Source organism: Podarcis tiliguerta (assembly GCF_965153285.1).
Source record: "Podarcis tiliguerta genome assembly, chromosome: 1".
Classification (NCBI taxonomy): domain Eukaryota; kingdom Metazoa; phylum Chordata; class Lepidosauria; order Squamata; family Lacertidae; genus Podarcis; species Podarcis tiliguerta.
Window position 1 is genome coordinate 126,478,545 of NC_139534.1, and position 26,547 is coordinate 126,505,091.

The following is a 26,547-nucleotide window of genomic DNA, read 5'->3' on the forward strand; positions in this document are numbered from 1 at the left end:
TTCTTCAAGAGTATTTGGGGAAAGAGAAAGTAAGAGAAAGTGAGTTGATTCATTAAAACAACAACAACAACAACAACAACAACAAAGAGATCTGTTCCCACTGATTTCAGTCAGGTATTCAATACTTTGGGGCTATTCTCATGACCGCCTTTAATCTTCCAATTTTGGAGCAGTATGATATTGCATTTTCCCAGTAGTCAAACCACAGTATTATGTACTTTGGAAAACTGGATACCGGTACTTCTTCCTCTAGGATCATAGCTGTTAACATTGACTGTATACAGGGCTTTTTTTCAGCTGGAACCATTTCAGCCAAGAACCACACACTTAAGTGGCCAGTAGTAGTACTCTTTAATACCTCAATCTTTTTAAAAAAAATATGAGTGCATTTATTTAATCCCGAGCAAATATGGTTGAGGATTGCACTCTTCTTGTGGGGTTGTGCAGGGAATCAAGCAGAAATGCAATCTGAGACATGACAGGGGAACTGCCCATAGGTGCTTGGGAAAGATTATTATTATTAATAATAATAATAATAATAATAATAACATTTTTCTAAACTTGTATACTGCCCTCCATCCAAATGTGCTTGGAGAAGAATACTCTTGTTGCTAATTTTTAGTAGATGATTATACTGTAATTCTAATAATTTATTAAATTTGTATACCACCCTTCACCAGAAGGTGCTTGGTCATGGGGTTGCCATATGGCCAGAATTTCCTGGAAGACTCACTTTTGTGTCTGGATTTTCACTTTTTGAAATATGTCAACCCTATTAAGCTAATACTGTCGTCGTTATTTTTATATATTTATCATCACCATCAATTAAATTTGTATATCACCCCTTAATCCAAAGAGCCCAGGGTGCTTCACAACAGAATAATGCAAAATGAGAACGAGATATAGATATATAGAGATAGATCTATCTATCTATCTATCTATCTATCTATCTATCTATCTATCTAAACAAAAAGCAAACCAATTACACCCCCCCAAAGAAACCCCATATTTTAACTGCCGTAGAATGTTATAAATCCCCGCAGGAAGGGCGCGCAACCCTAAACCATGTCTACTCGGAAGTAAAGCCCCACTGCGCCCAGAGGAGCAAAGCCTTCTTGGACGCAGCGGGCTCAGCCAACCCCCTCAGGGCTTCCCGCCAAACGAATCTCCTCAGGCGGCGCAGCTCCCCTCCCCCGCCCGCCCCGCTGCCGTTAGGGCTTAAAATAAAGGCGGGAAATAGGCTGCCGAGCGCCTGAGGCGGATCACCGCAGCCAAACGGCGGTTAAAGCACCGCGAGATGCGCCTCAGAAACGCGTGTCTTTCCTCCGCCTCCTCAGCTTTTCCCGCGCTTTCCCCCCCTCCAGGGCGGCGCCATTTTGCTTTCTGCTGAACAGCGTTTTAAGAGGTTGACTCTCAGCCTCCCTGTGAGTCTTACTGCCCCCATTGAATAAACAGGACCCCCCCTTCCCAAACGAAGTGGGGTGTTTTGTTTTGTTTTTTGACGAAGGGCAGCAGGTCTGGTGCCATACACGCCACAGATTATTTTTATCTGTTTTTCTGAAACCGTGTTTGTGGTGGTTTTTTTTTGTCATCAATAGGTTTTTAAAATCTATTTTTATTACTGTTGTTGTCAGTCTGCCCTTAAATCACGTTGGGGGTGAAGGCTGTGGTTTGAAAGTATTTTTAAAGTGAATGAACTGCCCTGTGGCCTTCGGCTGAGGGGGCTGTGTAGAAATTTAATAAACAAACAAACAAACAAACAAACAGGGTTTTGTAGAAATGCAGATTTCACCCAGAACCGTCATGTTATGTGGTCTGGAAACTTTACATCTGACTTAATTTTGTATTTAGACAAAAATGTCACTGTTTTGCTAAGCACTCCTGACTGATCATTTAAGGATCGTGTTTATCGTTACCTGTGAAAACCTTAATGAGGGAGCGGCAAAAGATTGGTGAACATGCAGTGTAACTTTGAACCCTTTTAACATTGGAAAGTTTGTGATGCTTATTCAGATACATTAAAATTTATTAATGGTAAAAAGCTGGTTAAAGGCTCCAGCTATCATTACGAACAGGTCAGTGGAAAAAACTGCCTCAGACAAAGTGGGATAATTTTACAAGAGGGTTAATGTTAGCCGCATATTCCCTCCTTTTTCACGAAAATTTCACCCCTGCCTTACAAAGCATCTCCTGTGCTAGCATAGCCTGTAATAATAGTAATAGAATTTTTATACTGCACTACTCTATACCCAGGCCTTTACAGCAAGGGGTGGGTTTTCTTTTCATTTGTCTCCTATTTTCATTTTGTATTGCTGGGGCTATTAAGTATGTCATTGTGAGCTTGTGCTTTTATTATGTTCTTCCTTTTCTTTTCCCTCTTCATGTAGGTTTACAAAATGGCTGATGTCATGTTAAACAACCTGAACAAACTACTGCTACAGCTTGGTATGTTGCCGTGTGGTTCAGCTTTGGAAACAAGCAAGGGAGAGTCCTCACATCCCCAGCCTTCAGTTATCTATAGTTTTTTTATTATTTGGCATATATTGTTTGCCTCACAGTGTTATAACACATTTAAAACACTTTTTCTTTACAGTACTAACGTAGCTGAGTCCCATATGGATCTGTGTTACTGGGTTAAGATAGAATTGCACTCGACGCCAAACTACATGTTATAAGGTCCTAACAGTCACTTCTAAGCAAATTTGAGAGAGGAGAATTAATAGCAAAGAATGGTGGGAATGGTTTAATTCTTCCCTCTCCTTTCCCCATCAGCAGTTTTCACCTTTGTACTGGTTTGGATGGATGTTTATAAGGCAAATGCATCTGAAATGCAGGAAAAGCAGCTTTGGGATGCGGAAGGAGGGGAAGCAGCAGATGGGGTATAGTTTAATATACGCAAGCCAAAGACAAACAGCTTGAATACACCTAGCACTGAAATAAAATCTAGTATTCAAGTGACTAAGTTACTGTTTTAAAATGTAAATTAGTTCTCACACTTACTGTAATATCTGAAGGCAATGATATCATTCATCTATATGGTTTCTGCTACAGTGTTTCAGCTGCAGCAAGCATCTTACTCCAAGGAACATTTGAGGCAACAGATACAGAGTGAGTTGACTTTAATACATAAATTTTGTCAGAATCTTGCATTTGTTGCAGTTTAAGCTCTCATATATATTTCTGCATGCCCTTTGCCTTTCCTTGATAGAAACATTCCTCTTATCCTTGGTGGATTGTAATGGAAAGTGGTCCTCATTGTCGATAAGTTGTACTCTTGGTCTGAGAATTGGTTATGATTCACAACTTGTGGTGTCTATCCAAAGGCATGTCTAACAAAAAACACACAAAAACCACCATGCACAAGGACCTGCTACCTTATTGAAACAAATGTAGCAGCCCTAGAAAGCAGGGGAGCTCCAGATGCATAGTAGACCTCCAGTATCCATAAGAACAGGCATAGGCAACCTCAGCCCTCCAGATGTTTTGGAACTACAATTCCCATCATCCCTGACCACTGGTCCTGTTAGCTAGGGATAATGGGAATTGTAGTCCCAAAACATTTGGAGAGCCGAGGTTGCCTGTGCCTGCATAAGAAGGTGCTGGATCAATATTCTGGGTGGAATTTAGCATCAAGCTCTTTCAAACATTCTATCTGTGCAAGCATTTCAGCTTGCTGGTCAGAGTTATACCCTCTCCACCAACCCCAAACTAATTTTGGGAGAGTGTGTGGGGAGCAGAGGAGGGCAGGTCTTGTTGTGTAAGCAAGTCTTTGTGCACAGCTTCTGCTGATGAGACTGTTAGGTAAATTCTGCTCTATAGCTCTAACCTTGGAACATATTGGGTGGTTCCAGTTGTATAGTTTGTATCCCAGTGACCTATTCCGATCTTAAATTCCATCAAACATGAAATAAACATTTTCTTTCAGTATATTCTGCAAATACTGCAGGGAAAAAGATTGAGATCTGTCAGCTACAAGAAGAAATTAACAAGAACAAGGAGGCAATTGCTAGCCTACACAAACGAAACAATAGCTGTAGAGAGAATTGTAATGCGTAAGTATATGGTAAAAACTTTATTTCTGAAACCGCAATTGGCTATAATATACCTCTTTGTAATCAAGCAATTATGGATTTAGCTAGTAAGAAGGGGTGTGAAGTTATTTTGTTATAGACAGAGAAGATACATAGCACCTTCTGAGGTTTTAAAGTGCTTTCAGTACATTATCTCTATAATCTTACAGCAACTCGGTCAGTCAGTATTATTATTTACATACTGCGTATGGGTGGTAGAGTGTCTGAATGGGTCTGACTGGATTAAACCCTTTCAGAGGCCCCTAGGGAGTCTCAAACTTGGGGGGGGGGCTTGTGTGTGTGCTTTAGTGGGATAACATTGAACTAAGAAAGCTTGGTTGTAATTTTCTTTCAAGATCAAATCAATATTATTTTGATCTGTTATCGTGGGGTCCCTAAAAGGTGTGGGGCCCATAGGCCAGTGCCTACTCAGTCTATTTGGTAATCCAGCACTGCATGGTTCACACCAGTTTCTTAACTACTATGTCTTTCTTTGTTACACTTATACCCTGTGTTTCTGGCAAATGGCGATCCAGTCAGCTAGCAGCAATAATACAAATGCAGTGGTACCTTGGTTTAAGAACAGCTTAGTTTATGAACAACTTGGATTAAGAATGCTGCAAACTCAGAAGTAGGTGTTTTGTTTGTGAACTTTGCCTTGGAAGCAGAACATGTTTCACTTCTTGTTAAGTGAGTTCCATTTGTAAATTGAGTCCCCTGCTGCTATGGAAAAACACACTCTGGTTTAAGAACGGACTTCCAGAACGGATTAAGTTTGTAAACCAAGGTATCATTGTATAATAAAAATATCAAAATACAATAAAACAGCAATAAAATACAAACTGAAAAACATAAAATACCAGACAAATAACCATTTAGAGCCAACCACAATTTACTTGCAAATCAACATGTGGGTCAAAGGACTGTACTGTATTAATAAAAATGCATTTGCCAAACAGTGGAAAGTAATCAGAGACAGGGATAACTGGGCCTCCCTTGGCAAGGAGTTCTGGGGTCTGAGAGCAGCAACTGAGAAGGTTTTCTGGGTTCCAGTTAGTTTTATTGTATTAATGAGTATTTTTGAGTGTGAGTATTTTGTGATATGAAAAGTTGGTACACATGTTAGTACTGAACTTTACACTGGATACAAGCTACATGCAATTGAAATCAATGAGAAAAGCACAGAAGTTTTAGCTTAGGCTCACAAAGGTGACTCTGAGCCAAAAGTATATCCCGGGTTCCTGTTTCTCAGAGGACACCATCACATTATCTTCTGGTAGCAAGAAGGGAGAGTGTAAATAGAAAGGTGCTGGTGGTAATTACCCATTTTTATGATGGTTTTGTTACTTATGAATATAATTAAACTATGCTTTTAATAATTAGATGCTTACTGTAGTTTTAAATTTGTTGCCTTAGCTGGAAACCAACATACATGATTCTTAGTCAGCATGAAGAATATTTGCAGAAGGAACTTCAGAATTACCAGGAATCAACAGAAAAAGACAAGTATGTAGAAATGTTTGACAGCTGTATATTAAGACTTCCATAAAATATTGCTGATTATAAACAATGAATTTGTTACCTATAAAAATGTGAACACTCAGGAAGATAAGGATCTATTCTTTAATGGAGAATTCTATTTTGGGGTACACCACCACTTCAATGGCAATTGCTGACTGCATCCTATCACTGAAAAGTAATAGAAAAATACAGGTGGTTTCTCATATTCCCAACTATGTTGTAGTTCAGTTAAGGCAACACATAGTTTTTTCAAATTTCCCCTGTGTTGAACTGAGCAATTGTCTCAAGTACTGGCTTCGCTTTGAAAAGATAGTTAAAGTGGTGTCTAAGGCGGGTGATTGTATTTCCTTGTTTTAAAAGGAAAATGTACCAGGATTACACAACTCAGTATCAAGAGACTTTTAAACAGCACCAAGAAAAATATTTAGCAACTGCCATTGCTCAGGAATATCACCAGGAAAAAAATGAATTTGAAGAAATCCAAAACCGAGTTCTGAAGCAGTCTGAGCTACTTAAAAAGAAAGAAGCTGAAGTGATAGAGCTTCGAGGTAAAAACATAGTTTCTATAATGCCAGTTATCCCAACTGAAATAAAAGATACATGGTGGAATTCACTTAATGAATTCCATCAGTGGAAGCCGGGTGCAAGGCCTTCTGCTTGTGCAACAAGGTTCTTACCCTTTCTTGTGCACCCCCACAAAATGGGGTCTGGGTGTTTTGTGGGGAGAACTACTAGAATGGCACATGACAGGAGGAGAGGGGAAAACATTCTATAAGAAAAGCCAAAATGCTTTGAATTCATCCACAGAAATAAAGCAGAGTTTGGAAGGGATCTAAAAGTTAATTCAACAGATTGCAGTGAGTTGGGATTATTTTTCTTTAAGGGTATGCCCAGATCAATAGTTTGCTCTTCAATCCACCTGATATTATTGTCATTGTTTATTATTTATTTAATTTGTATACTGCCCTTCATCTGAAGATCATAGGGCAGTTCACAATATAACAACAAATACATACTATAATAAACAAAAACAGTACCCCCAATTTAAAAGGTGTATATAGTTTAACTAGCCAAAGACCTAGGAGAACAGGAATGTTTTAGCCTGGCACCTAAAGATATGTAACAAAGATGTCAGAGGAGAGTGTTCCACAAATGGGGAGCCACCACAGGAGATGCCTGTTCTTGTGTTGCCACCCTCTGGACCTCTCACAGAGGAAGCACACGAAGAAGGGCCTCTGATGATGATCACAGGGTCTGGGTCGGTTCATATGGGGAGAGGCAGTCCTTGCGGTATTGCAGTTCTGAGCCATAAAGCTTTATTGTTAAAACTATCACTTTGAATGAATTGAACCTGGAAACTAATTGGCAGCCAGTGCAATCGGTCAAGGATTGGAATGATATATTCAAACCATCTTGCCCCAGTGAACAATCTGGCCATTGAATTCTGCACCAGCCAGTTTCTGAACCATTCAGAGGCAGCCTCATGTATAACACGTTTCAGTAATCTAACCTAGAGGTTACAAGAGCATAGACGACAGACGTTAGGCTATCCTTGACCAGATTCGTGCCACTGAGGCCACCTGAGCCTCAAGCAACAGCAGTGGATCCAAAACAGGATCTATTGTGCAGATTAACATGGTGAGAACATGATATAGCACAATCTGGAATGAAAAGCTATTTTTAAAAACCTTTGTGACCAGTTTTTACCCAAAATGCGTAAAAATGAGATTAATTCATGAACAACTTTCCTTCCTCCAGAACCTGGTCCGTTCCAGTCACTTTTGCAGTGGGCATTACAGATGTATCCATATACTCAGCTTAAAAATTGTCTGTTTAAGAGTTGCGCTGTGGTTTTTCTTGTCTTTGTTACTGACTTTATGATTGCTGAAAGATGTTGAAAAACACAGGTATCTACATTGTCTTCCAGCTCTTAAAGAAGTCTATTGAATTGTAATTGACGTAGAGGGGTAAGAACAAATCCTATAGTTCAGGCCATGTAGCTACTGTAATCAACAAGTCATGAGCAAGGAAGAAATATTAGTTTAACTTTGGTTTAGAACTGTCCTATTTACTGCTCTATTTGCTATTCACAAGTAAAGATTTGTTCTAAATTATTTACAATAAATGCTAAAAGTTCTGTGCATTTATTACTGGTACATTTTTGTCATATATAATTCACCATGAATCTTCAGGATAGGGTGGGATAAAAATGGGATAAGTATGATGTTTATAGATTGAATACACAAAGGCCTTTTGTGCTAGTTGTTATTCAGAATGGTCTTAATTCTTGCAATAGCGTTCTTAACATTGTTTCAGATTTTCGGAAGCACAGCAGAGCCTCAGCTTGCCCAAAGCAATGTAATAAATCTAAGGATTTACATGTTGTTCATATCCAGTTCTTTAGCCACAGGAGGACACTGAAAGCTCAATTCTTCAGTTCAGTTCAGTTGAAATACTAGAACTCATTTCACACAACCAGCACAGTTGTGATATGACAACTGTCCCCTCCATCAGGCATGAACAAAGGCTGTGATAAGTGGTTTATCTGAACATTAAGCCCTAAATATTGCATGGCATCCCACTGTTTATCATCCAAATGTGGATTCCAGCACATTTCTGTCTGGGTTAATAGCAAATGATTCAGACAACATGTTCAGCACAAATGTGGCTGAATCTGGGTTGAGATTAAAAGTTATCCAAGTTAAACAACGTAAGTGTGAATAAGTTCATTTATTTCAAAGGCTTAAATCCAAGTGAGCACACTAAAATGTGTTTCCATTTAGCATTTTTCTTTGACTGTTTGTTGTGTATGTTTTATTGATTCCTTAACCTAAGAAAGTGCTTCTTTGAGGCACAACACAAAAGAAATTCTTACGCATGCAGTGGTTCTCAGGCAGCAATCACTTGAACTAGAAAAAACAGCAGAAGAACTACAAATGAAAATTAATTATTTCAAACAGGTAAAATGCCTTTTAAATTCCATGCTATGTTACCATCTGCTAAAACACTACTACGTCACTCACAGTTGCTAAAGATATATTGCATTATTTCAAGCTCAGTTCCATAGTTGGTAATTATTGTGTTCTTACTAATTTAAGATGACAAAATGGGATTTCCTCTGAAGCATTGTGGATGATACCCAACCCACACATCAGATAACATAATCACCCAAGGTCTCTCATTTCACTCAGATCTAGCAAATCCTGACCCCCCCACCCTCATGCAGTTCCTTGTTCCTGATGCTCTCCACCAGTTCACCTCTCAACAGAGCCCCACTGCCTCCCAACTCCCACAAATTTAAAAGAAATATCTTCATCCTATGTTAAGCGCCTGACAGGATTTTAGAATCTGGCAGGTAACAACAGACATGGGGGGGGGGGGAGCGGAGAGAGACTGAAGACCCAGCTACATAGTGGTTGACTGATTAGAAGTTAAATAAAGGAACTGAGAGGTAATATATAAATGTCAATGAAATTTCTTTGCTGTTGCCAGGAAAACTTTACACTACATTTTATTGAAGACACTAATAGCTCCAGCTACAATTCTTTTTCCTTTATCTTCTGAGTATGTAGGTCACCATTATTCTCCCCTATTGCAGATTTGGGGCAGTAGCTCAGAAATAGTGGCTTGCCTAAGGCTACCCACAGAGTTCATGGTTGAGCAGAGATTTGAACCATTTCACTGCTCAGTGTTCTGGTTTCTTTCTCTTTCTCTTTCTCTTTCTCTTTCTCTTCAATCAATGTAAAAGAAAGGCCATATTGCCATGTCATATTCACACAGTCACAAGCAGCATAAACACCCTCATTTCAGTCACACACATACCTATAGCAATTCAAAAGAACCCTTTCCCTCTTGCCAGAGTTGGAATTAAAAAACACCTGGCATACCTCCCCTTCAAACACCTAAAATCCTGCATCCTATTCACAATGTGGTCTGATCCATGCATTATTATTGAACAAGGAGAACTGGTCAGGCTAGGTCAGCTTTTTAAAATCTGTATATCATTTCCCACTAAAAAGTCCGAAATGTTCTGCATAGTCTAGTGTCATGCCACACAGTAACACCTGTAAAAATATTGTACGTGTCAGGCAAAGTATGTTGTACATAGCATTATTAATAAATGTATGACCTGGCGTGCTCTGGTCCATGGGGTCACGGAGAGTCGGACACGACTAAACGACTAAACAACAACAACAATGACTTGGGCCTCAGGCCCATATAGCTTTTGAAGAACTGGATTCAGAGCCTTTCAATCCCTTTCAACAGGGTTCTTTATAGCACTTGCTTTTCTGAACATACCCCATAGAGATCTAAGATTGGTTTTATATGTTCCTCAAGCCTCCTCAAGGGTGGAGGACCACTTAAAGACTTCCAGAGACTAATGCATCAGGTTTGTTGCCAGACTGGGGAAGTATTCAGCTGGCTGTATACTACTGTCCATTGCAGGCGTATTCTGCTGATTCTACTATCCATAAGCTGTAGTGGTGGACTTTGGAACTCACTTAGGCTACATATGCAACATATATTTAATGCACCCACCCACAGAATCCTGACAATGTTAGTTTGTTAAGGATGCTGGGAATTGTAGCTCTGTGAGGGGTAGACTACACTTCCCAGGATTCCTTTTCTAGGGTGGGAGCAAGAAATGTGCTTTAAATGTATGGTGTGTACACAGACTCAAATAGTGGGCACAATAGCCCCTAGAACCCTTTCCCTCTTGCCAGAGTTGAAACATCTTTGTGGATTACTAGGCAGCTACAGGCAATGAGACAGCAGAAACAAAGATAAGAGTGCAAATGAAGAAAAACATCTGAAAATTTCAGCCAAAACAGCATAGAGCCCATTTGAAGGCTTCCGTGGTGGTGATAGAGAGATGACCCTTTCTAATAGGTTGTTGTCTTAAAACTTAATAATTTTTTTTGTAGTTTAGATTCTGATTTTAATAAGTTTAAAGAAATGTAATAGATCCTGTCATGCCCTCCCATGAACAAAAGGGCTCCTTTCATTTACAGAAGTGATTGCAATTTGACAGATGAAGGTGATTTTTACTAGTTCCCTGTAGCCTCCCCACCTTCTATACTGCTTCAGAGGTTCCCACAACTCTCAATAACAGATTCATAGGGGGCTATGTGCAGTGGAAAGTGGGAATCAGTGAAAATTGCTTCCCTTTCTTTTGTCGGGGCAAGTGTTCTCCTGTGAGTAGATAAAGTTCTGAATCTAAGCTACTGTAATTGATTCCTTTTTTATTTTACTATTGGTCTAAGTCATTCTAAGGGCTTTTTAAGGTGGAAAGGTGCCATTAATTAAACAAGGGCAGGCAGAGATAGACCCTTGGGTTTCTTGGGTTAGTGTTGACAAGTCATGGAAAAATAAGACTGCCTTTCTATGCTGGAAGCAACTTTACAACTTTTAAGGAACCACCAGATTTTTCAGTGAAGCTTATGGGGTACCCTGTAGTGCATAATAAAAGAGGGGCATTGTATTAAACATAATGCTACAGTGAATATTCTGTTAGTGCAAGGGTTTTTCCCTTTGTGGTAGAAGATTCTGTCCCTGTCTCCTCATCTCTGTACTCCCTAAATCTATTCTGGGGGTTCCTCCAATCCATGAGAGGGGGGGGGGAATCCCCTTAAACTAGTGCTAATCCTTGAACTAGTACAAGAAGTTGAATACTGTCCATGGATACAGTTATATCATTTGTTTATATAATTTTTCTTTAGCAAATTGAAAAGATTAAAGAAGATCAACACAATCCTGAAGTGATAGAAAAGGAAAATGCAAAAGATCTTGAAGCAAGGAAGGCATCTGATGAAAGGCAATATTTTAAAATTGATTTTATCACACATAAGTCCCGTAAACTGTAATGCTATAATCCAATCTATATAAACATTCAGACATATCTGCACAACAAACATATATCATGTTTATACCCCTTTAACTGCCCAGGCTTTCCCTGAAGAATAATAGGAGCTGTAGTGTTGGAAGATTGTGCAGATTATATTCCTTACATTATCTTGTATGTGAGTCCCCCTCCCCCAAAAAATAACACTAGAGTTCCCAGAGGAGAGGGAATAGTTATTGTCAGTGCTCTATAACAGTAGAAAGTGGCTCCTGCATTACTCTAATGTCAGTGCAGACCTTCTAATCAGCACATGAATAAGAGGGGCTAGTTCTGACCTGCCATTGCAGTTGTAGTTGAGAATAGCATTGCCTTTATACCTTTTTATCAAGGAAGAAATATTTATTTTAAAAGCTTTATCTCTATCTTAAGATACTTTACTGAAGTCTAAGGGTGCAATTCTGACTTCACTTAAATATTTGGCAAATCTCCCATTGAACTAGGGTTGCCATATTTCAAAAAGTGAAAATACAGATACAGAAGTTGTTGAGGTTTTTGTTTTTTGTTGTTGTGGTGGGTTTTTTTGCAAAGATGCTGAGCTATTCTTAAGGAATTTTGCCAAAATCTACACTTCTGACATTGGTTGCCATACGTCTGGATTTTCCCGGACATTTCGGCGATTTCTGCCCAGGCACTGTTTCCGATGGCCAAATTCCGGTTATGTCTGAGAAATTCTGGACATATGTCAACCCTATAATATACATACTGTGCTACCTTTCTGCATTTAATGTCACATGTCTTTGTTTTATTGCAATTAATGCAAGATCCTCTGTATACTGCATTTTAGGATGGGGATTTTTTTTAAAAAGGAAGGTAGAGGGATGTATTAAATGTTTTGTCCCTATATGGCTCCATGTTACGTTCTTTCTGTTCTATAATTTGTCATGTTTGTGTCATGCCCATTGGCAGGTATTACCCAGCAAATATATTATAATGGATTCTAGCTTAGGCAGAGAAGGTACATCTTTTCAATGTTTTGTCCTTTACCTCATTAAGCCACCCCCTGGCCTTTCCATCTCTCTCTTTTTTTGAAAATCCACTCACCTTGTTTACTGTTTGCTTTCATTGTAGCTTTTTTCTTCTTTCAGCTTGTTCAAAGAGAGTCACCATGTGTTAAAAGAGAAAAGTCAGATGTATGAATCATTACAGCTTCCTAGCATTTGTCAGAAATTAGTCCAAAGTTTCTCAACTCTGAAGCCATTGTTTCAGCAAACGCAGAGAGGTATAATTTATATCTGTAAAGAAAATATTTTGAGGTTTCATTTTTAGGTAAGGAGTAATGTAGATGTTAATTATCCCATAGTAAGCAGTCCCTGCCACATCTGAGGGGGACTCCACACTCTGTGCAGTAGACACAATCATTGTATGGGCACTAATGTTTCTGAAAGCATACATATGATTATTATTGGGTGGGTGGGTGGGTGGGTATTGGTTTTGTTTGTTACTTCTTGTTGGCATATGTCTGTCTCGAGAAACGATGGAGTGCTGCTGGAGACAAACTGCTGTGTTAGCACCGACATGACCTCCCCAGGGCACAAGCGTGGGCAGTGTGTGTATGGCAGTCTTGGGCTGCCCAGATGACAAGATCCTCCCCCTCTCGGTCTTACTGATGTGGTCCAAAGAAAAGCAGAGCAATACATTTGGCACCAGCTTGGCTGCAGGAGTTGCCAGAAGGAGGCATACAAGGTGTCATACAATTGTGTTAAGGACTCCAGATTTGTGTAGGGTTTACTCCTTAGGCTTTTCTTCTTCCAAAGATATCCTGCAAGGCAGTGGATGTTTAGGACCAGAGTTTTTCTTCTCCTAGATGGGCTACCTTTCCAGGTTGATGAGCCCCATCTGCCCCTCAGTTCCCTCTACAGCATGTGCAGAAACTGCCTTCTTGACCATTGGACCCACTATTGGTCTCATCCGCTCAATCCACTACAGCCTGTCTTCGCATGCAGGAGAAGTCTGAGGCTCATCAGTTATCCTCACCTGGTTTAGCAGCTATGTTTTTATATTGTAAACCACCCTATGCTTTGCAGTTAATAATAATAATATAGAATGATCACAATTGTTATATAGGCAAATGCATCAGTGTGTTTTCTGTACTCTGAATTGCCTACACCAAAGGTGACAGATATAGTATTGAGAGACTTTTCCACATAATACTTTGCGCCAGTTCTTCTCAGCAGTCATCCATATATGTTTTAAGAAACTGGTATATTTGTCCTGAAGTTTGTTATCTTCAAGCTGATAGCTTTCTGATCACCTTCATGCTGTTTATAAGCATTTATTGTCAATTTTGTTTTCAGTTGTTTAATAATAAAGCTAAATTATGTAATGGCTAATTATATCAAACTGCCATTAAATAATATAGGTATGGAAGTGAGAAAAGATTCTGCAGGACATTCAGCAGTGACCAGTATATACTTCAGCCATGCAGAAAATGAAAGACAGGTATGCAAATGGAAAGCAGGTGAGACCAGGGACAAGACAGGAGCAATTTTTTGTATCTATTGTTTAAAAGATGATTTGATTTAAAAGAAGCAGTCAATTTCACATTGTAACATTCTACATATATATAAAACCAACAACAGAAAAACAAATCTAGATGTCTAAATGTTTTATTTTTATTATTTTTGTATTGCTTCATTTATGTGCCACCACAAAAACTAAAGCCATAAAGATACAGTAGGATAAATACTAAAATAAAAACAAAACATACAAAAACAATCCAAGCAAACAACAGAGCAACATTTTTTTAAAGTGAAAACAGGGGCAGTTCAAAACTTCAGCAACAATATAGGCAGCCCCCTGCACAGAATCTCATTATAATTCAGCCACCGAAAGCTTCTGGAAGAGATAGGGTTTATAACTTCACTGAAGCTAAACACAACTCAGGGCCATGTCTCAGTTGTAAAAGTACCAGGTTGAATAGTTGATATCTCAGTGTGGGACTGGAAAAGACTCCCCTTGGAAACTCTGGAGAGTTACTACCAGTTAGTGTGGATAATATTGAGCTAGATGAACCAGTGGTCTGACAGAATAAACAGTGTCCTAAGCCCTTAAAGGAGGCCATTCAGTTCCAGCAAAAGACCCTTATCTTCACCTCCAATGTACCCATTTAATGTGATGCAGCTATATGGAGGAGGACTCCACTGATACAGATTCTTTTTATTTTACTTTCGTATATTTCTCACCTTTCTTCTTTCCTGGAATCCAAGACAGAGTGCATGTAATTCGACTGAACCCAGATCTGCTCAGCTTTAGCAGAATGGTGGCCTCGTGCCTTTAGCCTATACAGGCTATGTAACAGGCTTATATGAGGAAGGGTGATTTCTGAGATAGATTTGGGTCTTAGTTTGTGAAAAACCTAAAAAGTGAAAAACAGCACTTTGATTTAGACTTGGAAGCTAAATGGTAACCAGCACAGTAGCCACAAAATATGTTCTCGCTTCCAACATGAGGTGAGCTTCAGGTTCTCTCCCAGCCCTACTTGGAGATGCCAGCGATTGAACCTGGGACCTTTTACATACAAAGCATGTACTCAATTGCTGAGCTATGGCCCTTCCATAGTTGATCCTAGAAGCATGGAGTTACCAGACACAATCCTTCTTCTCTAGAGAGGGGCACAAGCTACATCTATACAGCCATCACCTTCTCTTAGGTATTTTTAATGCAAAACAATAAAATGCAAGGTCACTGATTCAGTGGGAGGTGTTACACAACCAGAAAATTTGTTCTGCCTGTTCTTCCCCTCCCAAGAATTGCAGGGCAATCTCACCTATCTATCCAGACAGGACTATGCATATGGGTCTGGCCCTGAGTCAGAGACTCCATGCAGATATACAGCAAGAAACACACTTCACCCACCCAGTCTGCACCACTACTACACTGGTCCATCCCATTCTTCCCAGCTAACAAGGTACAGGTTTGATAGAAAGGGAAAGAGCTCTACAAACCCTCAAACCCTGATTCTTGTAAACCACTTACAGGCTTTGTTACAATTAAGTTGTACATAAAATTAAATAAATAAATATTTATGTTTTTCATCCTTTGATATAGACTTATGTGATGCCAATAAGCAATTTGAAGTTCCATTGACTTCAGTGAGAGAAATATAGGTAGTCTCTTAATTCTGCCAGAAAAATCAATGGAACTTGCAAGTGCTTAAGTTTGACTTCACTGTGCCTTTGTTTTCATAAAATCATAGAATTGTGGAGCTGGAAGAGACCATGAAGGTCATCTAGTCAAACACCCTGTAATGTAGGAATCGCAACACGTGGTTCCCCCATCCAATCTGAAACGTACCAGACCCTGCTTAGCTTTGTAAATGTGCTAGCAGTTTTATTGCTGTACCACTATGTGGTTCTTCAGCATGCCAGAACAATGTTCTACATCCTTTTCTTTTGACCTTCCTTGCTATAAATATGCAATGTCTTTCCCTTTTAAGAGTACATCAACTCACACTATAATGAGGTCTCCTAATATATTTCATATAATAGGTATATATCAGAGTTTGTTTTTGAAAGCCTAAGTAAAAAGTAAATGCTATACTCACTTCAGTTATACAGTATATTCTTTATTTAACACATAACAAAAATGAGCCTATTAAGTAAATATACAGCAATGCAAATTAATTTATTCACTATAGCCATTTTCTTTTAGTGTTTTATTTTTTTTAGGGAAACCAAAAGGACAAATTGGAGCAGATCTGATGGCAGGAAAAATAATGTTTCAAAATCATGACCTGTAAATAGAGGTCAAAAGAGCTGTATTTGTACAGCCTAAGGAAAAGTCAACATGTCTGAATTTATCATTTTGTACTTCCCTTCATTTGAAATATGTCCTCTGTTTTAGAAATGTAATGACACCATAGGAACTAACATAGCAAAAAATGCCCAGCTTTCGTCTGTAACAAGCTTGCAAAACCAAACACCACTAAGGTAACTTTTAAAACAAATCATATTTTCATTAGTGAAAGTGTGGATTAAGAATCTTGAATGAAGATAATGTTTTTGAAACAAACTCGTTATCCTGTTTATTGTCTTAGGTTGCTATCCTATCAGAAGCAAACAAACAACAGGCAGTGGTTTGAGGCTGAGGCTGCAGAAATAGGTATAAAATGCAACTGAAACGTTAGAATACAAAATACTTTAAAATACTTTATACATAATCATATAGCTAAAGAAAAGAAGAAAACTTCATCCTTCTTATTGACTTACTGTGTAAATTACAAATTGAATAAATTAGAGTTCTTGATTTTAAAATAATGAAGAATTGTGAACTTATGGACGATTATGCCTAACATTAAATTGTGTCGCAACAACCACTATGTTGGTTGATGGTTATATTTGTGGTGGTGTTTCATGGCCACAATTACACACAGCATATGGGATCAACTAATTAGTGTCAGTCATCATCACTGCTTAATCAGGAACACTTGTCATCAGCAATTGCAGCATTTTACAAAGTAGATAAAGAATAGAACTATGAATGACTTGCCTATATAGTGTATTAAAGGTTTTCCAGTCAATATGGACCCACTTACACAGGATACCTATGCAGCCTTGTTTCTCAATGTGCCACTTATAGGACCCTTATTTGGCCCTTTGAGCCTCAGTGTTGTTCCTGAACCCCTTTGCTTTTGTTTGTGGTGCCCAGAATACCACATTCCTCACAGGTGCATGGATCACCCTCCAGGGCAACAAATCAAGAGGACTATCTTGCAGTCTGTGGAATTGAACTTCACTCTCGTGCTACACATTGCCTTTAGAATGAGGCTAATGTAAGGGACATGTAAGGGATGGGTTAAGTGATTTGTAGAAGACATCATCATACTCTGCTGCTAAAAAACACAAATAAACCAACTCTTATGTTAGTAGATCAATGGTACCAACAGTGCTACTTTTGAATATTCTTTTTACATGTGATGGCCTGATTTTTTTTTTAATGTAAGCATTTTTTTCTAGGAGGAAAAAAGGTTGAGTATATGGAACGTGAAGAAGGAAACAGGACTGAGGATTCTGCACAAGCATTTCAAGTCCATTTACCTTTATTTTTGCTTTATCTATTTATTTTTCTTAAATAAATGCCCAGATAACAGTTTTTCAGTTCTAACATGCTCTATAATGCAATGTCATTTGTAAGCTCTCCTGTCTGAAAGTAGATGCAATGAAAAGAATGGGTCCTGTTTTCACAAGGAGAGGCTATGCTTGGTGATAGAGCACATGCTCTAAAATGATCAATGATAAGTCTAGCCATGGAGGCTCTGCTCAATGGTGCTGTTGCCCAATGAGATTTGACAGATGATGGCATGTGAGGGCCTTTTCAGTGGTAGCCTCTAAGCTGTGGAATGCTGCCCCCAATGAGGTGCATCTTGCACCAACAATGTATAGCTTTTCTCAACAGGTCAAGATGCCCATCTTTGCCCATGTTTTTAGTGGAGTGAAGTACTGTTTTTAGTGATATGTAACCCATTTAAGGGATCTTCAAGTGAAAGGAGGGTCAGAAGTTTAATAAATAAAAAAATACTGCAGCCCCTAGATTCAATCCTTGGTAGGGATAAGATCCTGATTGAATCCCCGGGGAGCTGCTGCCATTCAGTGTGCATACAAAATGGAGTTAGAACAATGCCCTTTTAGCATGGTGCAGCTTCATAAAGTTCACACACATGTTAGTGGTCCCCCATTGCTCAAATGCATGGTTCGTATCCAGCAGGAGCTATGTGTTCCATATCGTGGGCTCAGGCTTTTTTAATTCAGCAGGCATTCAAAGGCAGTACAGAAATTGTTTAAATAACTAATCAAATTTGTGTGTGATGTCTATATACAGGTGATTGAAGGGTTTTTTCATTTTTTCACTTCCATTATATATGGATGGATGCATGCATACATTTAAGAACGTTTCTTATCCACCTTTACTAATGTTGTTTTAAGCACAGCAATCTTATACCTGATGAATATAAAAATTGTTCTCTTTTTGAAAAGCCCCAATAAGTGTGTCTTGGTGTTTAAACAGCTGTGAATGCCATATAAACATGGTCTTGTATGTAAAATTTCTTTTAACAGGATGGGCAGGCAACAACTGACTGTCATTTTGCAGAAAGAGAAGACGATGCTGAAAGCTATCCCAGAACTCCAGAGCCTCACATACTTCCAAAGACACCTACTTCTAGTAGGGTAGAAACTCCATTGGAACTGTAAGGATTCTTAGTTCAGATATGAGCTTTGTCATGCTTCCACACTTTTGGAGTGAACACCCTACAAAGCCCAGATTTTGACTGCTTTGCAACTTAACACCAATTCCCACCCTCAACTGCCAATAAATTTCTCCTCTTATTTCTTTACAACAGAACTCCATCAAAAGGTGAAGGATCAATGTCAAAGTCCCCTGCTTTTCCTTTCCTTTCTAGCTTTACTGCAAAGTCCCTTGGATTTAATTTCTTTGAGTCTTCTGTACTTGGAGCGGAAACTTCACTAGGCCAGGTAACACTGACTTTTCAAAATGCAGAGCTGTGTGAGCTTGAGAAATGTATTCATGATGTAGTTAGTGTCAGACTAGAAGTGAAAAGGTGCAGATTTAAATTCCCAATCAACTGCAAACCTCGTTGGGTGGGGAATGGATAAAAGCTTGGGGGAGAAACCATGGCTTCCACAACTATGAGTTTTTTGGGAGAGCGAAGATATAAATGTAATAAAATAAATATTAGAAACACAGCATGAATAATAAGTGTAATCTGCGGGTATAGCCAACCTAATAGGCATTTTCATGTAAAGATACAATTCTGAAATGCAAAGTTCAAAATTTCTCTTTAGGGATTGGTATAGATTCTTAAGCAATAATAAAAAACTAGTTCATTGGGAGTCATTTGCAAAAGGATAACCCAAACTCTTTTGGATGTCCAGTCCCCTGGGATTTGCCTGAAATTAGTGATCTGTCCTTGGAAGTCACATTCTTTTACCAAAGATTGAGAAGAGAAGATTTGCTTAAACAGGCCACATACAGAATTAATAGCCTGTCAACCTGTAAAAGGATGATTACAAGGTTGCCTGTGACCTTCTCTGCAGAATCTTCCATGAAGTCTACCACTGACATCAGTCAGGTTCAAATTAGACATGCATCTCCTTACCTGCCTCTCTTCCTTGATGGAGTTGAGTTTTTCTTTTGTTACTTGTTTGAAAAGCAGCCTTGGTGACTCCAGTCAGAGAGTCCCAGTTCATGATAAACATGGTCATATGCATTTAGTTTTAAAAAGGTAAAGGGACCCCTGACCATTAGGTCCAGTCGTGGCCGACTCTGGGGTTGCGGCGCTCATCTCGCTTTATTGGCTGAGGGAGCCGGCATACAGCTTCCGGATCATGTGGCCAGCATGACTAAGCCACTTCTGGCGAACCAGAGTGGCACACGGAAACGCCGTTTACCTTCCTGCCAGAGTGGTACCTATTTATCTACTTGCACTTTGATGTGCTTTCGAACTGCTAGGTTGGCAGGAGCAGGGACCGAGCAAGAGGAGCTCACCCCATCGCGGGGATTCGAACCACCAACCTTCTGATCGGCAAGTCCTAGGCTCTGTGGTTTAACCCACAGCGCCACCCGCGTCCCTTGCTGCCTTTAGTTTTACTTGGAAATAAATTATTATTGCATTTAGGAGTGGTATGGCAATCTCAGTCCTCAGGTTGCAAAACTAGTAAAACGTAATGTTTGCTTTTGATTTGCTTTTTAACATGCACAAAATAATAAAAATATTACATTCAGGGTATAATCCTCCATCAACCTACCTGGGATTAAAGCTGAATACAGTGATAATAAAGAGTAAACATGCATAGGATTGCTCTGAACATCTTAAAGAAAATGTAGCCATGTCTTTACTTTGACTTCTGGAGCACTTGGTGGAATTAATGTCTCACTAGTAGGGATAACCCTTAGAAGTAACATGCATGGAGTTTAATAACAAGGCTGGCAAAAAAGGCAAGTTCTTACAGCTAGGGTTCATTTTTGGAATTTCAGTTTCACTACATCAGCAAATCTCCTGTAGTAATATGTTTACTATTATTACCTCGCAGCATTTTAAGAACTTGGATAATTAAAACATGGTGCTTTTCAAATCCTGAATTTACTAATTTATTGATGAGTTTTCTAATTAATTCACTTATATAATGAATATTATGTTTCAGTTAGGTGAAAGAGATTCTGCTGGCAATTTAAATCCTACTTCATTACACAAAGGTATTGGTAAGCTTTTACCATGAAATGTTTTGTCAAGTGTCGTTGTTTAGTTGTGTCCGACTCTTCGTGACCCCATGGACCAGAGCACGCCAGGCACATCTGTCTTCCACTGCCTCCCGCAGTTTGGTCAAACTCATGCTGGTAGCTTCGAGAACACTATCCAACCATCTCATCCTCTGTTTTGTCAATAGCTTCCATTAATTCACATATTGCTGATAGGCACCCAGTAGCTTCATTCATTTAACAAAATGTTTAAATTGGATTCACACGGTATCATAGAGCTTCACACGGTATCATAGAGCTCTTGGGCTTAGTGGTTTCTGTCTATCCATTCCACTTGCTCTTGTGATTTGTTAAACTTTAATTGTTCCAACCAACTCTCACAGCAATTTCATTCACTCTTTTGAAGCAGTGGTCTGAATATTTGAAATGTAAGGGTTCTTTGAACACTGTCAGTCATGAAATCCTGTCCTTTAAGAGCAGTGGGACAATATCAGAATCCGTGTTATGTCTAATACTATTTATTTATTTTAGTATTCAGGCCATTTTTTAAATAATGTAATTGTAATTAATCTCCAGTATTTTTTATTGTATTCCTTATGGATGAGAGGGCGATCTGGCTGCGACATCTGTCACTCCATTGATCGCCAGGGTTGATTTGGCTGATCTGGCTGGCTAGGCAGGTGTCCCCTTCCTCCCTCACCGCTCCATGTGCGTCCCTCCCGAAGCTGCGCGCTCGGTGGAAAAGGACGACCATCCCAGATAGAAGGAGTGTACCGTTATTCGGTCAAGGGTATACGAAAGCTGCGCTCCCCTGCTAGAACCTCCAAACAAGCTTATAAAGTCAATTCAAATATTATTCCCTTCAAGGAAATTTATTTAGGAAAAGGGAGAATGATTATTCATATGCATTTTCTTTTCCATCATGCTCTTCCGGTCAAGCTTTTCAAGATGAGAAAGATGACATCAGTTTTCCTTTTTGGATCATTCCAAGGCTTTCAATCCTTCCATTTTTTTTTGCTTTTTAGAAATTGTTCCTTAACTGGGCTTAGAGTTCCTGTGCTGTGGAAACACTCTCAGTCTCCTGACCTACCAGGGTTTGCTAATTATATAGCTGTGAAGGAAAACTTCATACTGATTATCCACTTATTGCATGATTTACAAACTGCATAAAATAGAATTCTTGGTTTTAAAAGCATGAAGACTCATGATTGTTTGGACTGCTGTGCCTAAAAATAAATAAATAAATTTTTATTTAAAATATATATTATGTTGACTGATAGTTGAATTTGTGGTAATGTTCCACTGCTGCAATCACACACATGTGGTATCAGCCAGAGTCTGTAATCACTGCTTAAGTGGGAAAATCAGCCACCACCAATTACAGTATTGTGCAAAGTAGTTAAAAAAATAGACCTGTGAATGATTTGTTTATATATGATGTTAAAGGTTTTGCAACTAATATGGATGCAGCTACAGAAACCAGCTTTTTTCTTCTTCTAAATATGCTACTTGCAGGCCAAATTCTTCAAGTTTCTCTGGTCATTTGAGCATCTCTTCAGTATAGTTATTGTACCTCTTTGCTTTTGTTTGTAGTGCCCAGGATACCCCATTACTAACAGGTGCACAGGTCAGCCCCCAGTACAGTAGATCAAGAGATGGATTATCTGTTTTATTGCACTGCACTGCCTTTAGGTTGAGGGTATAGGCTGATGTAAGGGACACCATGATGGATTAAGTGATTTGTGGAACATACCATTATGCTCTCTGCTCCTAAAAAATACAAATAAGCCAACTCTTACATTAGTAAATTTATAGTATGAAGAGTGCTACTTTTGAATATTATTTTCACATGTGATGAGCTGAATTATTTTTAATGCGAACAATCTTCTCTAGAAGGAAAAAAGACTGAATATGTGGAACGAGAAGAAGGAAGCAGATCAAACGATTCTGCACATGTGTTTCAAGTCAGTTTAACTTTATTTTTGTTTTTTCTATTTATTTCCTTCAAATTCATGCCTGATTAGCACAGGTTTCTGCAGTTTTATCATGCTGTATAATGCAGTGTCATTTGAAATTAATGTTTTACATGTGAGCTCTCCTGTTTGAAAGTAGTTGCAATAAAAAATAAAGTGTTTTCACAAGGAGGGGCTATATTTGGTGATGGAGCACATGCTCTAGAATGATCAAAGATAACCTTGGCCAGGGAGGCTCTTTTCAACAGTACTGTTGCCAAATGAGATTTGACAGATGATGGCACGTGAGAGGGCCTTTTCAGTGGTAGCCTCTAAATTTCAGAATGCTACCCCCTCCAAAGTTAATCTTGCACCAACATTATATAGCTTTCCTCAACAGGTCACTTTTAGTGGAGTGGGCTAAAGTGCTATTTCTTGTAATTTGATTCAACTCACACCTACTGTTTCATTGTATTTTACAGTATTTTACAGTGGTTTTAAATATTGTATTATATGTTTTAAGTGACATGTAACCCACTGTAGGGACTTTCAAGTGAAAGCCCACCCCCACCCCGATTCAATGCTTGGTAGGAATAAGAAAGGTCCTGATTGAAACAGTGGAGAACTGCTGCCACTCAGTTTGTATACAAAATTGAGTTAGATGGTATTTTAGTCTAGGGCAGCTTTATAAAGTTCACACACATGTTAGTGGTCCCTGTGGCTCTGATACAGGAGCTCTGTGTTCTGTATTAAGGTTCCAAATTTGTAGAACATCTCTGCAGCCGAGATCAGACAGTCCTCCCTCCTTTGTTGATATTCTTTATTTTAGCAGATATTTTAAAGTGATTCTGATTTTGTAGTCTTTCAACTGATAAGCTTAGAGAAAACTGTAATCAAACATTACAGTGGTGCCTCGCAAGACGAAATTAATTTGTTCCGCGAGTTTTTTTGTTGTACGAGTTTTTTCGTCTTGCGAAGCACCACTCCATTTAAACACTGACAATGGCGAGGAGGGGCGGGGAGAAGCAGGACAGCTGCCGCAGCCGGTACCTCAGACTCACCCACGCGTTGTGGCCACCGTGCGACGCGGCTGCTGGAGGGCGGCAGGGCTCAGGAGCGCGACTCCAGGGAGAGAGAGGCGCTGGCGGCAACGGCTCTCTGAGGGGAGCGCGCGAGCGGGGTGGCCAGCGGCGAGAGGCACTAACCGTCAGCCAGGAGGTGGGAGGGAGCCGGAGGAGCCGGCAGCAGGAAGGTGGGAGGGAGCCGGAGGAGCGGGGAAGCGAGCGTGCGTGCGTGCGTGCGTGCGTGCAGTGACCGTCGCCATGACACGAGAGGCAGGGCCGTTTCGTCTAGCGAAGCAAGCCCTTAGGAAAATCCGTCTTGCGAAGCACCTCAGAAAACGAAAAACCCTTTCGTCTTGCGAGTTTTTCGTCTTCCGAGGCATTCATCTTGCGGGGTACCACTGTATATTGTTAAATAACTCATCAAATGTCTATATACAGGTGATTGAATTTTTCACTTTTTACTTCCATTATACGTATATGGATGGATGGATGGATGCATGCATACATTCATTTAAGAATGTTTCTTATCCCACCTTCACTACAGTTGTTCCAAACTTGGCAGTCTTATGCCTGATGAATATAAAGATTGTTCTCTTTTTGAAAAGCCCCAATAAGTATGTCTTGGTGTCAACACAGCTGTGAATGCCATATGAACATGGTCTTGTATGTAAAATTTCTCTTTAACAGGATGGGCAGGCAACAACTGACTGTCATTTTGCAGAAAGAGAAGACGATGCTGTAAGCTTTCCAAGAACTCCAGAGTCTAACATACTTCCAAAGACACCTGCTTCTAGTAGGATGGAAACTCCATTGGAACTGTAAGAATTCTTATTTCAAATATTGTTAATGAGCTTGTCATTTTCCAGAGCACGTGGTAAAAGACTCTACCAAACCTAGTTTTGGGATGTTTCCCATTTTAACACCAATTCCCTCTCCACCATTCTTACTAAATTTCTCCTTTCTTTACAACAGAACTCCATCAAAAAGTGAAGGATCAATGTCAAAGTCGCCCGCTTTTCCTTTCCTTTCTAGCTTTACTGCAAAGTCCCCTGGATTTAATTTCTTTGATTCTTCTGTACTTGGAGCGGAAATTTCACCAGGCCAGGTAATATTGAATTGCCAACATGTAGAGCTGTGTGAAGTGATCAGCTTATTCATTACTAAAATATGGTGCAGTCAGTGTCAGACTAGAGGTGAGGAGATTTGAATTTCAACCCCCAATCAACCACAAACCTTATCGGTTGAGGGCTGGATAAAAGGTGAATGGGGGAAACATGGTCTCTACAACTGTGAACTGTAGTAAGGATAGTGTTCAGAAATGCAAAGTGGGATGTTTTCTTTAGGGACTGGTATGCCTGGCGTGCTCTGGTCCATGGGGTCACAAAGAGTCAGACACGACTGAACAACAACAACATAGCTTTAGAAGCAATAATCGGAACTAGTTCATGTGGAGTCTTCTGTAATTGAATAACCCCTACCTTTTTGCATGTCCAGCCACCTGGATTGTGTCTGAGATTTGTGACATATCCTTAGAAGTAACACTCTTACCAAGACTGTCACAAAACATACGGCGTTTGAGAAGAGAAATTTTGCTTTAACTTGCGCTGTGCAGCATTTCCCTTAATAGCTGGTGAACTTGTAAAAGGATGCTTACTAATTTATTGCTTGGTTTTGCAATTAATTCACTTATATATATTATGTTTCAGTTAGGTGAAAGCTATTCTGGAAATTTAAACCCTATTTCATCACACAAAGATATTGGTAAGTTTTTACCATGAAATAAATTGTTTAGTCAATAGCTTCTCTTACTGCATATATTGCTGATAACATGTGTGCTGATAGCCACCCAACACCTTCCCTCTGTGGGCTTAGATGATGATGATGATGATGGCTTAGATTTCACTCTACACTTTTCACCTGCTTTTGAGATTCGTCACGCTTTAGCAGTTCCACCTTTAGGAGTGAATATTTGACATAATTTCTTTGAACACTGTTGGCCAGAAATTCTTGTCCTTTATGAGCAGTAGGACAATCTCAGAATCCATGTTATATCTAACTGAAATAATACTATTATTTGGCAATTTTTTGAAATAATGAAATTGTAATTAATCTCCAGAATTATTGATTGTATTCCATAGAAAGTCAAAAGTTAATTCAAAATATTATTCCCTTCAAGGAAATTTATTTGGGAAAATGGAGAATGATGATTCATTTGCATTTTCTTTTCCGTCGTGCTCTTCCGCTCAAGCTTTTCAAAATGGGAAAGACGACTTCAGTTTTCCTTTTGCTTTTGGGTCATCCCAGGCTGCCTCACTAAAAGGCTTTCAATCTTCATCACAAAGCAGAAAGTCATTTTCACTTTTTTAATTATGTTCCTCAAATGGGCTTAGAGTTCTTATGCATTAACAAATGTTTTTCACCTTGCACCTAAAACAAAAGAAGATTACAAAGGAAAAAGAGAACAAATATTTTCATCCAAGTGATGACATTGTTGCAGTTAAGTCTATTGATTTTAAATGGCTCCAGTTAAGAAAGTTAAAGGTAATTGTTTCACTATGTTAAAACCTTTGACAAACTTTTATTTTATGAGCAGCATGTAGTGTAAGCTTCATAACTTTAATGTGAAATAGCTTCTTCAACATGTTTGGTGCTATGTATTTATCAAGAATTTTACTGTCATCTCAACTTTGTAAAAACTTTTGGTAAAACTTTTACAAGTTGTTATAGCAACAGAAACCTTGTCACTATTGTCACAGTTGTTTCCCCTTTAAAAAAAAATACTGTCCTGTAAGACATTTAAATTTTAAATAAAAAATTAATCCATA

At 39.1% G+C, this 26,547-nt stretch overlaps 1 protein-coding gene and 1 long non-coding RNA gene across 17 annotated transcripts; one reads left to right on the plus strand and one right to left on the minus strand.

Moving 5' to 3' along the window:
• On the plus strand, positions 1–26,547 carry LOC310675499 (protein SIX6OS1). Of its 16 annotated transcripts, none has more exons than XM_083436226.1 (22): positions 1–338; positions 2,388–2,445; positions 3,052–3,108; positions 3,926–4,052; positions 5,487–5,576; positions 5,952–6,139; positions 7,350–7,392; positions 8,431–8,551; positions 11,312–11,406; positions 12,579–12,712; positions 13,853–13,932; positions 16,336–16,421; positions 16,529–16,593; positions 17,448–17,518; positions 18,546–18,676; positions 18,830–18,962; positions 20,652–20,703; positions 22,600–22,670; positions 24,410–24,540; positions 24,695–24,827; positions 25,429–25,483; positions 25,899–26,547. In XM_083436226.1, the coding sequence occupies exons 1-22, from the start codon at positions 213–215 to the stop codon at positions 26,087–26,089; spliced, it is 2,238 nt and encodes a 745-aa protein (XP_083292352.1). In that variant the 5' UTR covers positions 1–212; the 3' UTR covers positions 26,090–26,547. The 16 variants fall into 16 exon arrangements, with proteins under 16 accessions (XP_083292352.1, XP_083292346.1, XP_083292342.1 ...); XM_083436220.1 differs by having other exon boundaries at positions 316–338; positions 20,652–20,709; positions 24,755–24,827; XM_083436223.1 differs by lacking the exon at positions 1–338 and adding an exon at positions 455–497 and having other exon boundaries at positions 20,652–20,709.
• LOC310678063 lies at positions 9,309–10,782 on the minus strand. The gene is made up of 2 exons (XR_014511595.1): positions 9,793–10,782; positions 9,309–9,720 (listed from the first exon to the last, which is right to left on the minus strand). It is a non-coding gene; the product is annotated as an uncharacterized lncRNA (long non-coding RNA).